This window comes from Felis catus, chromosome A1 (assembly GCF_018350175.1).
Source record: "Felis catus isolate Fca126 chromosome A1, F.catus_Fca126_mat1.0, whole genome shotgun sequence".
Classification (NCBI taxonomy): domain Eukaryota; kingdom Metazoa; phylum Chordata; class Mammalia; order Carnivora; family Felidae; genus Felis; species Felis catus.
The window spans coordinates 199,748,371-199,763,834 of record NC_058368.1 but is presented as its reverse complement, the minus strand read 5'-3'; the positions used below and the strand labels follow the sequence as shown (position 1 = coordinate 199,763,834).

General features: G+C 40.4%; 1 protein-coding gene across 1 annotated transcript in view; it reads left to right on the top strand.

Annotated features, from left to right (window-relative positions):
- The window catches only part of ITGA2 (integrin subunit alpha 2), a 109,972-nt gene extending 95,547 nt beyond the window's left edge, over positions 1-14,425 (top strand). Inside the window, exons 25-31 of the mRNA XM_045037280.1 lie at positions 687-797; positions 1,757-1,861; positions 3,782-3,895; positions 7,036-7,125; positions 9,908-10,024; positions 10,523-10,741; positions 11,795-14,425. Coding sequence (XP_044893215.1) covers positions 687-797; positions 1,757-1,861; positions 3,782-3,895; positions 7,036-7,125; positions 9,908-10,024; positions 10,523-10,603 — 618 coding nt within the window. The 3' untranslated portion in view covers positions 10,604-10,741; positions 11,795-14,425. The remainder of the gene's footprint in view (positions 1-686; positions 798-1,756; positions 1,862-3,781; positions 3,896-7,035; positions 7,126-9,907; positions 10,025-10,522; positions 10,742-11,794) is intronic.
- The last annotated feature ends 1,039 nt before the right edge of the window (positions 14,426-15,464 follow it).

Genomic DNA, 15,464 nt, shown 5'->3' with positions numbered 1-15,464 from the left:
TTTAGAAGTCCCGATTTGTGATCCAGATACTGGAATTTGTGTCATGTGGCTAGTATTTGGCAACTACTTCTTTAATGGGATATTTAATCAATCAGTAGTAACAATAAAATAACATTCATAGAGGTTAAAAAGTATCAGCATTTGTACCAAGTGCTTTACATATGTTAACCTGTTTTGCAGGCTAGTTATAACATTGGTAGAACTATTATTTCTATGGTTGTTGTTTAAAATGTTTAACAACCAGTAGGACATGATCTCTGGCCAATTAGAACAGACTCCCCACTCATGCGAACAACTGCTGTCTGCACATACTAAGCTGCTATTTTTATTTTACCAATGAGGAAAATGGAAGGATACACAGGTTAAGTATCTTGCCCAAGCCATACTGCCAGTCAGGGGCCAAATGGGACTTCAGCCCTGGTAGCCCAGCTCAACAGACAGCAGGTGTTTTTAACAGACTCCTAAGTCACAACTTACGAGTTCAAACTGTAGAGGCTGAGATTCTCCACTGAGAGTGAGACACACAGACCCGAGTGTGACTGCAAAGTAACAAGGCTCACTTTCAAATGGCCTCAGTCTTCCCATTTAATAGTTGCCCTCCATCAACACAGAGGTTATTGATCACTTTCTTTGCAACATGTGCATGATCTAGCAGTAACCAGAATGTTTTCTTCCATATTACATAGGTAACAACAGGAAGTGTTCCAGTCAGCATGGCATCCGTGATCATCCACATCCCTCAATACACCAAAGAAAAGAACCCGTTGATGTATGTGACTGGGGTGCACACAGATCAGGTAAGGGCAACTGAATTGCCTATAAAATTGTGCACTTTCAACATGGAAATGCCCCATGAGGTTGGGGTGATCATGTCTCAGATCTTATGGATGGAAAACTTGAGAAGATAAAGGTTCTGCATCCTGAGTGCCAGGAAACTAGCAGTCAGTGTCCTATCAGAAGCAGGATACTGTTATAAGGAAACAATTACAGATGGTAGAAATTATTCCTAAAGCCTTGTTTTGGCCAGGTGAAGATCTGACTTTGTCAGAGCCCTGTCCATTGAGTAGTTAGTTCACTGACAAGTATGAGGTCGAACCCACCACGGGAGAACAATTGGTCTACACAGCTGCAGTTAGTAGCTAGTCTTTAAGACGCTGGCCTGGCCTTCCACCTGGTAGTGATCAACCCTGTTCCTCATTTTTATCAGCTGGGCCTCATGCCCAGGCCCAGGCTTACCCCCAGGCAATTAAATCAGAATCTCCAGGGCTAAGACTCCAGCACCAGAGATTCCATAAAAGCCCCCACTTCCAAGTGGTTCTAACATGCAGCCTGGGTTCAGAAGCACTGTGTAGCCAAATCCCCGGACACTGGCTCAGCCTTAGTCTGGCACTTAGAGCTGGTTCTACAGTAGTGTTATTCCTGTGGTGCGCATAGGTAACTACCAGAAATCGAAATCTTAAAATGGGGCACAGGAAAGAACCCTGAATCAAATCACTCACAACCTACTGGTACTGCAAATGGTCTTAGTACGTACCAGGTAAGCACCCGTGCTGCCCCACCAAGTGGAGCCAGGAGGATTTGAATACTTCCAAGTTTATGTTGGCCACACAAGAAGTGTGGCCAGGTCAGTGATGTGAAAGCAACCTAATGATCCCTCCCCCGCCCAGACATGTGACCACAGGATTTCCTAACATGTTAAAAGGAACATCACAGATGACTTTGCTTCCTGAGACTGATTTGATGTCCTTCTTTGCAGGCTGGTGACATCAGTTGTAATGCTGAAATAAATCCACTGAAAATAGGACACACAGCTTCTTCTGTATCTTTCAAGAATGAAAATTTCCGACACATAAAAGAATTGGTGAGGACAGGTTAACGGGGTGAAAGTTTCCTTGGGTGATTTATTGTTTTACCTGGAAATCAATGCACTTCTTTTCTCCTACCATCTCTTATGGTAGAACTTTCTCATTTTGGCTTTGATGGACTGTATGAATCAAGACTTAGAAAATACACTCTCAAATCCAGGTTATTGGGACTATTACTTATGCCGGTGGTAAAAAATACATGTTCCATATTTCATGAAATCCAAAAGATTCCATGTGAAACTACTGTTTTGCACCAGGCACTTTGTAAGCATTGCAAAGAGCTGTGAGGGCAGCATGTGTGTGCTTTGAAGGTGAAGCTCCTTACATCTCCCTTCCACATCATCACTGATATCTTATTTAGCTGCTTAAAACGCCTCTCTAGCCGCCTTCTCTGTTTTCCAATATTTCATTATCTCCTGCTCCAGAGCTATGCCCCTTTCTTTGAGAAAGAGGCTAGTCTAGTACTCAAATAGTAAATGTTTAGCAAACAGTAACCCTAAACAAACCATAGTTCTCCTCTAAGAACAACACGGAAATTCTGGTTTTCTTTTATTGCACTGGTTTTGTGATGAATGGGACGGGGGCGGGGGGGGGGGTTACAGGAAAATAGGAGAATGAAGTGTTTTTTTTAAGTAACTATAGAATTACAGTGTAAATATGACATATCTAAACAGTAGTATGTAAAAATGTCCAGGAGAAATCATCTCAGAGTATGCCAAAATATTGTACCTTTGAGCATTTTCCTTATTTTTGTGAAAATGCTTTGATTTTTGTAAAAGGGGTAACTGATCACTGTGAACAACCTAAAACTAACAGCACAAAAACACTACAAAGAAACTAAAGTCCTCTAGAAACTTAACAGCTGGCCACTCAGTATCTAATGCATATCCTTCTCTATATCTCTAAGTATTCATCCATACCAAGATACATGTACACTGTTACATAAATCGACCATGCTACCTTTTTTTATAGGTCATTCGGTCACTGAACATTTTTAATAGACTTTACTTTTTAGAGCAGTTTGAGGTTCATGGCAAAACTGAGCGGAAAGTACAGAATTTCCCAACTACTTTCTGCCCCCACTGTCCAAATCCCCTCCCACATCAGAGCGGTACATTTGATGAACCTACAGTGACATCATAATCATCCAAAGTCCATAGTTTACATTAGGATTTACTCGTGATGTCAGATATTCTATGGATTTTCACAAATGAATAATGACCTGTTTCCACAATTATAGTATCCTAACAGAATAGTTTCAATGCCTTAAAACTCCTCTGCATCCCATGTAGTCATCCCTCCCTAACCCTTGGCAACCACCGATTGTTTCACTGTCAACTATGTTTTTGTTAGAGCATGAGCAGGGGACAGAGGGAGGGGGACAGGTGGAAGAGAGACTCCGTCATAAGCAGGCTCCACGCTCAGTCCCACAACCCTGGGATCATGACCTGAGCTGAAATCAAGAGTCAGAGGCTCAACCTACCGAGCCACCCAGGCATCCCTTTATCAATTATGTTTAATGACTAAATTGCACTGCATTTTGTGCATGTATATTCGATAACTTACTTACCTAGTATGTTGTGGATAAACACAATTATTTCATTTTGGGGGGTGTGTTTACTCTCAGAAGTAGTGACGCAATAAACAGGCTCGATGTACTCTTCTCCACACATTTCTTATCTCCTGAGGCCTTCCATGCAGATGGGAAATGGCCAGGCAGAGAGTGCACCTTTTACCTTTTGAAGCAAAGCGACACAGTCTCCTGAAGAAGGGTTATGACTACTAACAGTTCATGAGGTTGTCTGTTTCCCTAGATCCTGCCCAGCACTGGGTTTTATCTGTCTTTAAAATTTTAGCATTTACTCTTTAAAGTCCATACTAACTCTCTCCTTTTACCATTGACTTCAACCTGAAAGAACTGTAGAAGTGCTACGTGTAGCAATGTTACCTGCTGGCTGAAAGACCTTCAGGTCAAAGGAGAGTACTTCCTTAATGTGTCTACCAGAATTTGGAATGGGACTTTTGCGGCAGTAAGTATAAGCTTTATTTGTTGGGTTTATCCATAGCAAGGGAGCAGAAGGGTTCACTGTCAATAAATTCATACCCTTTGACAAAAGTAGTATTCTGGCTAATATCAGCAGTGCCCAAATGACTCCAAGCAATTATATCCTGGGAGCCAACATGCTTCCATGCCTTTCCAAAGCTTGCCCAACCTGGCTGCGCCTCAGAATCATCTGGGGTGCTTGTAAAGCATCAGCTTCATGGACTCCATGCCAACCCACGACATCAGTCTCTGACATGTCGTCAGGATCCCCTGTGCTGTCTTGGGGTACAATGAGCCACCTGCTTTGTCTTCATCCTCATGCTCTTGATATTTCTCCCTAGTCACCTGTACCATGCCCAAATCAAAGTGCCTATGTCTGTCTCCTTCCTTGAGCTCCCAGCTAATTGATCTCAACCCACCACACAGATGAATCCAACATCAGGATCCATCTTCCTATGTTAGAGCCATGGGACTACTCTGCTCTCCTGTTTTACCCTTTCTTTGGTCAAACCCCAGTGTACACACAGCTTTTTCAATCATTTGTCTCATGAAAAGTTTAAAGAAGGTGTCAAAACAATGTCAAGGTTTCCTGCCATTTCCCAGGTATGACTCTGTGGTAGTGATTTCAGTTACAGTGATACAGAGATTTCAGTAGCCCAGAATCTCAGCCTGGTATGACAAATACAGGGATAGACAGGGCTTCTTAAAGCAGACTGCGTAAGTAGATAGCTATTCATTTTAGCAACATTGGCTCTGATCGAGGCAGCAAAAAATTAGTCTGAAACACCCTGCGCCAGGGGTCTTCATGGCTCTTCTGGATTTTTTTAAAAACAAATAATCAGTCCTCGAGGTGCTTACCAACCAAACTCTATTCCCCGTTTTCTAATCGCTTCTTGATCTCTGCAAGAATCCCATTCCCTGCTGTGGAGTCTTGTTTAAGATTAGAAGACTAAGTTCCCTTTGAATTCGTCCATGGAACCACAATATAAGCAATATTCTTGGATAAAGACGTAACAGAAAGAGGAACAGTGAAAGGCAGGGAGGGGAAAAGGGAAGTAGGCATGTGGAGGAGGAGCTCGGTTTTCTTCTTGCTGGCTTTTGTTAGTTACATTTACTTGCAAGGCTTGCAGATACCTCCAAATCCTGTAAGATGGGAAGCATGCAGTGAGCTACCATCCCAGATGATGCAGTTCGGTGCCACATTTCACCAATTGGTTCTTATCTCCTTGGAGCTGAGGAAGGAATGTTTTCCCGGCAACCTTTGCCAGCAGGCAAGGAAAACTGCTGTGCATCAAAATGCATTTGTGCCGGCTCTGTAAAAAGCATTTGGGGTTTTTGAGTTTGTGTAAAACTGTATTATTTTAACGGTAAGACTGTTTAAAGCACCTTCCCGAAAGTTTTCAAGAGCAGCAATTTCATTTCTGGGAGCAAATTTCTGAAGAAATGTATTTACGCTTTTTCGACGTGGTTATGGTTAAGATGGAAAACTCCCATGAGAGTTATTGTCTGTCACACCCTACACATCTTCCTCTTTGACGAAAGGTCAAATGTTTATTCTCACCTTGTTTCTGGCTATTTCAACAGCCAAATGGATGTTCTCAGACCACCTAGGAGATCCAGTCTGAAATATGAACCTCATTTCCTGTAGTAGAGCCCATTAACATACTGCCTTTCACCCTTTTTCTGATGCAGTGCAAGTGAACATTGCAAGTAATTTCCTCACAAAGTGATTGCTCAGGCTTCCAATGGCATTGTTGGCTGCCATCTCTAAGGCAAAGCCTTGTTGAATGCCAGCTGGTGTGTTACTTCATTCTCTCAGGTATGCATGGTGTAACTACCACTGCTTGTTAACCCTGCAGGATATCATGTGCACAGTTGCGCAAAGGGCCAGGTTTGGGAGGGCAGGTAGGTCAGTGTAAAGAAATTCTTTTTAGTCTACAGGGACTGTGAAACCAGCATCACCTAACTGCTTTTTTTTTTTTAAGGAAACAATTGTCAATACTCTAAATGTTTCCCCCAATAATATATTTAAGATACAAATAAGATACAAATGATCAGGGTAACTTCTGATGCAATCTTCCATCTTGAGAAAATTAAGACTAATCAGAGACTGGGGGTCGGAGTCGGCGGGGGGGGGGGGGGAGAGGAAATAAATCGCTCACTTTTTGGATATGCATTCGTTTTTTGGCTCCCAGATATAATTTAGCAAATTACCTCATGTGGTATGTTGAAATATGTGTCTTGGTAACCAGAAAAAACTGAATCCTAGTAGCCAGAGCATATGAAGGCAGTTCTCCAATCTGGGCATTGTATGCTATTTCAAGCAAGCATCAGTCCCGAGAATTGCATTACAGAAAAAAACAAAATACACGTCAATAATGTATCCATTGAAAAAGAATTTTCTTGTAACTAGATCCAGGAATACATGTAAAAGCTATTTCAAGTTAAGTGGTTACTAGTAACAGCATAAAATCTGTGTCCTTCGTATATATCTGCACCAAATACAGTATTTTTTTTTTTATAGAAACACTTAGATTAGGAAACCTGAAATTACTCATTATGTAGCTTGACAAAAGGTTCAGGGTGTCTGCTGCTGACATGCATGGTCAAGTCTAAGTGTACTTCTACTGTTTTTAATTTGATTTTCCATTCCATTATTTGACTTAGGTAAATCTATAAAAACATCAAGCTTGCAACTTTCCCTCATGTTGAAAAACTTCATAAAGTTTTAAAAAATCTGAACTGTGATCTTTCCCAATTAAAAGCTTCATTTCTAAACCTTTGTTTTTTGGGTTTTTTTTTTTTTTAACTGTTTTCAAGTTAGACCTGGGGAGCTCTTTTTAACCTACAATGCCTGGACTTCATCCCCAACGCCCGCACCCCCCTTCCCGCTCAGGTTTAATTTGCGATTGTGGCAGGGCCCGCCCACCCCACGTGTTTAGTCTCCCAGGTCCTTCTCATGTGTGGTCCTCCACAGATCACCAACTCAAGAACACCAAGATTCTGGAGTCTTCAGAGCTGCCATTTGCTCTTGTCCTTTCCCTCAAGGAAATAAATAATAAACACACCAATTTCATGCGTTCATTTCTGCTAAGATAAAACATGTTTTTTATTTCTATGTTCCAGTCAACTTTCCAGACAGTACAGCTGACCGCATCTGCAGAAATAAACACCTATAACCCTCAGATATATGTGATCGAAGAAAACACAGTCACGGTGAGTATACCTTATCACTCCTAGTAGGCACTGGTCTTTGATAGGCATTCCGTTTCTGAAAACTTGAGAGTAGTGGTTCTTCTCACCTACATGGTTATAGAATATAACTGAAACTCTAAAAACCTGATGTGAGGTTGAGCTTTTTGGCAAAGGTATCTGCTACTCAAACAAGTCCAGTGAAGTACTTGTCCTCCGCATTCCCCACCCCCACCTCCCCTTGTTGGCAAAGCTGGACCAGCAGTGACAGTGCAGCAGAAGGCACAACAGAGGGGGTTCATCTTATTTGTGACTCCTTCCTCCGTGCCTAAACCAGCACCACCAGCTCTTCCTTCCTTCTTTTGATTTCACAAAACAGTCTAGGTCACAGGCCATAACATTCAGGTCATTCTTATTTGAATCATAGATTTTATTTTACAGTATTTTTTAAAGAGAAAGTGCTTAAGTATGCTTAATAAATAAGGCATTTATTAGAGGGCATTTTTTTTTTTTTTTTTTTTTTTTTTTTTTAGTATTCCTTATAGCTACATACTGGCACTGTGTATAGGGTCCATTCATTAGTTCTTATAGTCTAGAAAATTATAAATGTTCCCCTTGATATAAAACAAAAAAAGGGTCTTGCAAAGAAATGCACTTTTAGAGAAAACAAAGGCTCACTGTTCTAAGGGCTGGCACAGGACAACTTTCCTTTGCAGTGAGCCTCTGGTTGGAATATGCCATATTTAGATAGAGCAGGATTTCCATGCTCTGCTAATCTGCTGGCAGAGCCCTTTCCATTTTTCCTCCTAATGCTTTTGTTACAAACTAGAAGCCAGTTTAAGACTCATCCCAAAGACCAGCCTGGCAGCTGGCCTCAGTCCACTGTTGTAGCCATTAAAAAGCCAATGGCCCTGTGAACTCTGGACCTCTCTCCATACTTGAGAGTAAGGCTCACACACGGCCCTGGTATCTCACTCTGGTCCCAGGGGAAATTATTCCAAAAGAGGATGCTGTTCGGCCTCTGGCTTAAGACCCTCAGTCAAGGCCCACACCCACTCTTCAGAGGCTGGGGCATGGAAAATCAGAAATGGAGCCAAAGGAAATGTGGACTTCAAATTCAAAGTATTATGAACTTAGCAGTACTATAGATATTTTAACAGTTCATTTTAGAAAAATGTAGTGTTCAGACTATCTGAATATCTGCTGAGGTCTTTTTTTTTTTTTTTCCAGAAAGTACTAGTAAATAAGTTATAATTTGAAATTAACAATTTTAATGAACCTTTAGATTTTTTTCTTGGTTTTCTCTGAGCAATATTGGTAATAACAAAGGCCAACTATTAATTGTCTATGAAACTAGATTTTGAATCCAAATATTCTAGATGATTTTTTGAATATTTGGAATCCAGATAATAATCTGACCTATCTCTCTATAGAGTAGATTAAGTGATTCTTAAATTTGTTTGAATTCTGGTCCATTTAAAAATCTGAGAAAAAAAAACTTATACTCGTGGATCCCTTTGGATCCATGGACCCCAGACTGGGAGATTCTGGAATGGAGAGTAAAGATATGACTGCCATTAAGCAGTGAACTATATGAATTCAGTTACTTTATTCCTAAATTTATAAAGCCTTATTTTATCCCTTGAAAATACAAATGAGAAGTAACAGAATTACCAAAAGGCCAGACTCAAATTTAGTCCAACTCATAAATTCTGTGATAAGCAGCAGCTTGTCTGCCATGGTCACGTAGTATTCAACCAATCAGTAAGATTTTTGTTACCTTGCTTTGCCCACAATGTAGTTCTTAGTATTCTTAATACACTTTGTGGAGGAAATGGTAGGGATTCTTTCTGTAACTAAAAACATATATATACATACACACACATACACACAATATATATATATACAGTAAAACCTTGGATTGTGAATAACTTGTTCTGCAAGTGTTCCGCAAGACGAGCAAACATTTCTAATAAATTTTAACTTGATCAACGAGCGGTGTCTTACCATAGGAGTAGTCCGTGATGCTGAACATCCCACTGTCACAACTGAGCTGGTGGTTCCTGAAATTCGCTTTGATTCACAAGTACTTTGGATTACAAGCATGTTTCTGGAACGAATTATGCTTGCAAACCAAGGTTTTACTGTATATAAAGTATACGGTATTTTACCATTAGAACTCTTAGGGCTGCCATTCTATTACAGAGTCACAAAGATTCCCAGGAAGTGGACATAAAGGATCACACATAGCCTCCAGGACAATTTATCACTGAAAAGGTCAACTTGAGCCCTGAGCTATTAACTATCACTTTTTAACAATGCACATCAAGTACTCTTGAGTGAGAGTAAAGTGAAATCAATATTTAGAAGCCCGGTACAAAGCTGCTGTTGCTTAATCACAAGGCATCTGAGCTGTTGATTTGTTTGGTCCTTGGCCACCCCTGCCCCCTTCCAAGTTTGGACTCCAAATGCTGTCATTTGACAATGAGACTGTCTGCCAGAAACTAAAGTTCCTATTTCATAAATAAAGCATCTAAAGTTGTCAGAGATGACATAACCACTAAATACGGACACAATTAAAGGGAGGAAACTAGAAAACTTGTATTCTTTGCCTGTACTTTGCAGAAGCATTTTCTCTAGAAATTGTACTGCACAATGTTTAGCTGAGGAATGAGATCCTGACCGAGTGACATCACCTTTCTAGACCACCATTAATAAAATCAGAGACTTTGAATAGACCATCTCACTTTTTTGGGGGTGCTACCATTAGTTAACTCAACTGTTGCATATATACATACATTTACAGATTCCCATTACGATAATGAAACCCCATGAGAAAGCTGAAGTACCAACTGGAGTTATAGTAGGAAGTGTAATTGCTGGAATCGTTTTGCTATTAGCTCTGGTTGCAGTTTTATGGAAGGTAAGAAAATTATCATACTTAAAAATATGGGGCTCCTGAATACATCGGTCTTGAATTTCCTTATCAAACAGTAACCTTAAGTTTTATGTGGTACCTACCTCCATCATAAGAGAAAAGGAAAGGCAAATTTATTTGCAAATTCTCACATCCGTTCCTGAAAACCATCAGTAAGGATACAATATATAAAATGAGGTCTGGATCCTGATACTTCTTTTTCCAACCTGCCTTTTAGCCAGACCCCTGAATGTTTTGTTCAGGTACCAAAAACAAAACAAAACAAAACAAAACAAAAAAAAAACAGACCCTGGAAAATGTATGCTGTTCAGTTCAATCCTGTGTATTATTTCCTCACTGAAAAGCTGAGCCCAAGTCATAGTCTGCACATCAACCTCTCCAGAGCCCGAGATTCCCACAGGGGCTTTAGTGGGCAGCCAAGGGGGTCTGAGGCCCCATAACAAAATAATTCACACGTGGTAAAAACTGTACATCACCTTACAGCTTGGCTTCTTCAAAAGAAAATATGAAAAAATGTCCAAAACTGCGGATGAGATTGACGAGACCACAGAACTCAACAGCTGAGCCCCACGGCGGTCTCACTGCAACGTGAGCTGTGGCAGCACAGCCAGGGTTTGCTGTTTGTGTGAATGGATTTGTTTTAAATCCCAGTGCTTTATGTGTAAGCGGTAAAACTCGCCTGATACTTTACGAAAACTGCAGGTCAGTTTGGGAAGAAGAAATTGGGTTTTTTTTTGGGGGGGGGGGCTAGGAGTAGAAAGGGTAAAAGACGTATTTTATATGGGCGGGGGGTGGGGGCAGGGAGTGACCTTTACACTGGCTGGTCCAGAGTTTACATAATGTGCATTGTGTCAGAAACATGAAATGCTTCCAAACATGAGAAGTCTTAAAGAAAAATAGAACCTTTCTCAGATTTGGTGGGGGAAACCCCAACCATTTAAAGTGATTGTTTTTAAACAGTGACCACAAGAGTGGAAGTACTTGGCCTAGCTATATAATTAGCTTGGATACTGAGGTTGATGGGGGGAAAAAAGACAACACAGGTCTTCAACTTATGCTGGTCATCCAGAGCTGTCACAGAGGTTATTTTAAGTGACCTTTTTGTTAATGAAGTAAGGTATAATTTGCTGCTGTCGGCCTTCTCAGAGTCCCTTTTTTGCTATGATCTATTTATCAAAACAATCTTGGATACCTGGTAGGAGCCTAGAGTATGCTTCCTACAGAGGAAACCTCCATTTAAGGGGGTGGGGGCTGGGAGGGTAGTTTAGAAGTCAAATGCAGAATTGTTTAAAATCTGTATCACAACATTGATGGTAAAACCCTATCTACTAGAGGCCCAGCCTGTGCCAAAAGAAGTAGGAAGTTCCCCTTCTCCTTCACCATGCACAGCTGGCTGACTTGACTGCCTGGCAGGGACCTAGTTTGAATTTATGGAAGAGGAGTAATTTCTTTGGCATCCTTCCTCCTTCCGTACTAAACCACTCTTGCACCTACCTCCTGGTGTCCCCATCTTCTAGAAGCCCACTAAGGCGTGCCTTCCTCTCTAGTGATTCAGGGTTAGCCACCTCCCTTTGGCCTTCATCCAAACCTCCAATTCGTTGGAGCAGCTGCTCTACACCAGGTGTGAGGAAGAAAAATCATCTCACTTACCTACTTGCATGAATAATCCCTTTAACTCCAGGGAGCTATTTTCCTTTATTGCTAAACAAGTAAGAAAAATAAGCCACGGTGAATTTCTAGTTGTTGGAATTTCAGGCAGTGCAAACAAAGCACAAAACAAAACTCGGGAATTTGCAAATTACGAGGAGACCTTGGAAGCCCCCAAATTAGCAGGTGCACCCTCTGTGCTTGTGTGTTGCTGGAGGACTTAAACTTTCAGAAGAATGACTCCCACCTGGGCAAGTATGCTCATTAGGTAGCTCCTTAGGTCCCAACTCCTGGAACACTTATTTGGTCAAAAGAGGATGAAACTCAGTGGTCCATATTTTAACAAGCATCCCAGTCACTAACGTAAATGGACTGCCTTGGAACGCCACCGTTTCTCCTGCACCTTCTTTTGTTTGAGCCCACACACTCTCCAGGAGGGACTGGGAGAAAGGCAGAGGCAAAGGCAAGTGGGAACTATTTAATGTCAGAAACTGCATACCTAAAGCTTTGGACAAATCACTTGGCCTCTTTAAACTACAGTGTCCTCATTATAAAATGAGAAGACTGGGTTGGAGTTCAGCAGCAATGCTTTTAGTTTTGAAAGTCGAAGATCTGGATTTCTTACAATTACAGACAATCCTCAAAAAACCTGACTTTGAAAACAAGTACGTGCCTGTGTGCCTCAGGCCCAACTGCTCTTCTGGCCTGGCTCCTGCGAGCTATCTAGAGCTATCTGTGTTGTCTGGTAACTTATTTTGTATTTGACAAAGCAAAACAAACCAGGTGGAAAAATCAGCCATAAAATGGCAGGGGCTTATAGCTTTGGCTATCTCTAGATGTGCTAAAGCCCAATTCTTATAACAGCTGTGTGGATTCAAATACTTTGAGTCCAAAATTTTTTTAAAGAGTGGAGGAAAAACCTAAGTTGTTAAAGAATATTTAAGAAACCATGTAACTACTGTGTACATATACAGACTAGTTCTTCGGGGTGCTATACAAAGAATTCTAGCAGGTCATTCCTTTTATTTCACTCTGCCTCGCCTTTCTTACAGAAGCACTAAACTGAGGTCACGTGCCCACGGCGAGCTTGAGTGCTTTGGCCAAGCCGGGGCTTAGGTAGTGTACCTCGTCAGGACTGTCTCCATGAAGCAGCTGGCTTACTACAACCTAAAAACTTAGCCACTGGTCTCTGTGCCATTTATTCCACTGGGGCAGGGTTTCTTTGCCTTGGCCCTGCTGACAAGGGGCTGGGTGACTCCTTGCAGGGGGCTGTCCTGTGCACAGTAGGGTGTTGAGCAGCATCCCTGGCAGCTACCAGGTGCCAGGAGCATCCTCTCTCCCAAGTTGTGACAATATACAAGTATCTCCAGACACTGTATCACACTTCCTGGGAGGCAAAAGTCACCCCAACGGAGAAGCACTGCGCCAGGAGCAAGTGGCCTAAATGGGCAACAGATTTGAGGCAGGGGCTCTAGTGAGGAGTATTTCTCCAACACTTTTAAGCAAAGGCGAGTATTTAGCCAAGAAAGCAAAGAACAAAACCCCACTGCTTGAAAACAAGTTATGTATTCCTAGTCAGCCTTACTTTTGCTTTAAAAGTAAGTATAATATGGGGCTTAAAAAACACCATCTTAAAGTTTCCATTTCATAAATGGTATATATAGACAAGATCTGTAGAATGTGATTAAAAAGAGTTGCTTCATGCATGGCTGCCACACAAGCCATATAAAATAGTAAAATAGTTTGTAAAGAAGCTGCATTGAGACTTGAAATTGTGCATCATTCATTTTAGTAGCAAAAGAACTGGAGATTTTTTTTCTAGCTGGCAGTGTTCTCTTTATAAAATAGTAGAAATTATTAACTGTGAAAAAGAACTAAACCCAAATTTATCCTAATCACATAAGTGATTATACAAAAAACTTTCATAAAAGGTATAATTTTATAATGTATTTATCTCTCCTGATATACAGCTGTAAGTTATTAAAAATCTCCCACGCTGATGGTGCGGAGCCTGCTTAGGATTCTCTCTCTCCACCCTTCCCCGACTCGCTCTAACAAAAAACTTAAAAATATATATATATCGATTAAGACATTAAACGGAAAATAGGATCCCTCAAACTGAGCACCGTGGCCTAACTTTACTTTTTCAATTTGCACACGAAAAATACCTGCATACATGACTTTTCAGGACTATGCCCTTCATGTGTATTAACAAATACCCATTTTAAACAATTTGAAAGACTAAACATCTAGAGGTAGAAGATAAACATGAGGGTAAAGTCTGAAATAAAAAGTGTTAACTACTTCGAACCTTAAAGGATGAAACCATTTTTTTATATTTACATATGGCTATTTTCATCTGTACCTGGTTTATTTTGACAGATAAAATGTATATATTGCACAACTATGTTAGAATTGTACATTTTCTAAAGAGAAAGGATCTTGGATATTTTCCTTCATGTAAAGTATAAATCTTTAAAATGTGATTAAGTATATTTGTTTTTGATTAACTGGTTTTTGCCTTTTTTCTCTCCAAAAATATAAAAATGAATGTATCATGTTCATCAAATTGCACAACTCATTTGATTCCTGAGAAATCATTAGAAAAGTAATCAACATTAACGAGAAAACCTCTTAACTAAGAATGAGACTCTAAAGTGTTTTTTAATTATAAACCACTCTTCATACCACATTACTAAATTATAAAGTTGTTTTGAAAATAAAGTTACTGACTTTGGACTTCTGATTTTATGGCTCGTATATTTCAGTGTATTTATTGTATGCACTCACCCTGCTTCAGAACACGTTCAAGACTCCATGTAAGAGTGAGGGTGTATCTAATTTCTTACATTACTGCAGTGACCACAGGCTGTTTTGTAAGAACCTTCAATTGCCTTCATAGTTTACGGACTAGATGTAAAACCTTGCTTCTAAACGTGTGGTCCACAGATAGGCAGCCCGGCATCATCTGGGGCCCATTACCAAATGTGTATCTCCACGGCATCCAGAAGTGAATCCGAAGGAAAGTTTAACAAGATTCTCCAACGAATTACATTCCATATTGAAAGTTTGAGAAGCACTGCTCTAAAGCACAACTTCTCTCTCCAAATGTGTACTTGGAAGAGAGAGAAAAAAAAGTTGGCCAAACCACTGCAACTTGCCAAAACATTCAGGGTTTTTTTTTTTTTTTTTTTACTCTAGTTTTAGTAGTAAGCAGGAGGGTTTAAATATTTTAAGGATTAAATATGCTAAAGGTATTAGGTGTTGTGAAAGCTACGTATCCAGCTTACTGACTGGCCCTCACTGTACAGACTGGCGCATTAATGCAAAGCTTGGGTGGCACATGTTTCCATTTCCATGGATACACACGTGTCTCCCATTCCCGCATCAGGTGATCGCTCAGACGCCTTCCTCAGCCCTGCCCATCTCAGTCCCGGTGAACCAAGGACTGCAGAACCATCACAGTGTGTCTCGTACACATCGTATATTAAAATACAACCATGAACAAAAAGAACATTAGCTCTGGCACAGAATAGACCCGTATTCCCAAACTGGAAAATAGTTTTATAATTACTCATTTTTTAAAAAGTAATTCCTTTTACTTACTCTACATCACCTTTTAAAAACTATAAACAGCATTTTAAAAACTTCCATCCTCATCCTATCGTATAACTTAAACCCTTAATATTTTAAACTCTGATACCAATTAAACAATGGAAATAATTGTACTCAAAGTCAGACACTACTTTAAGAACCACTCTGACCTAACTTAAAGAAA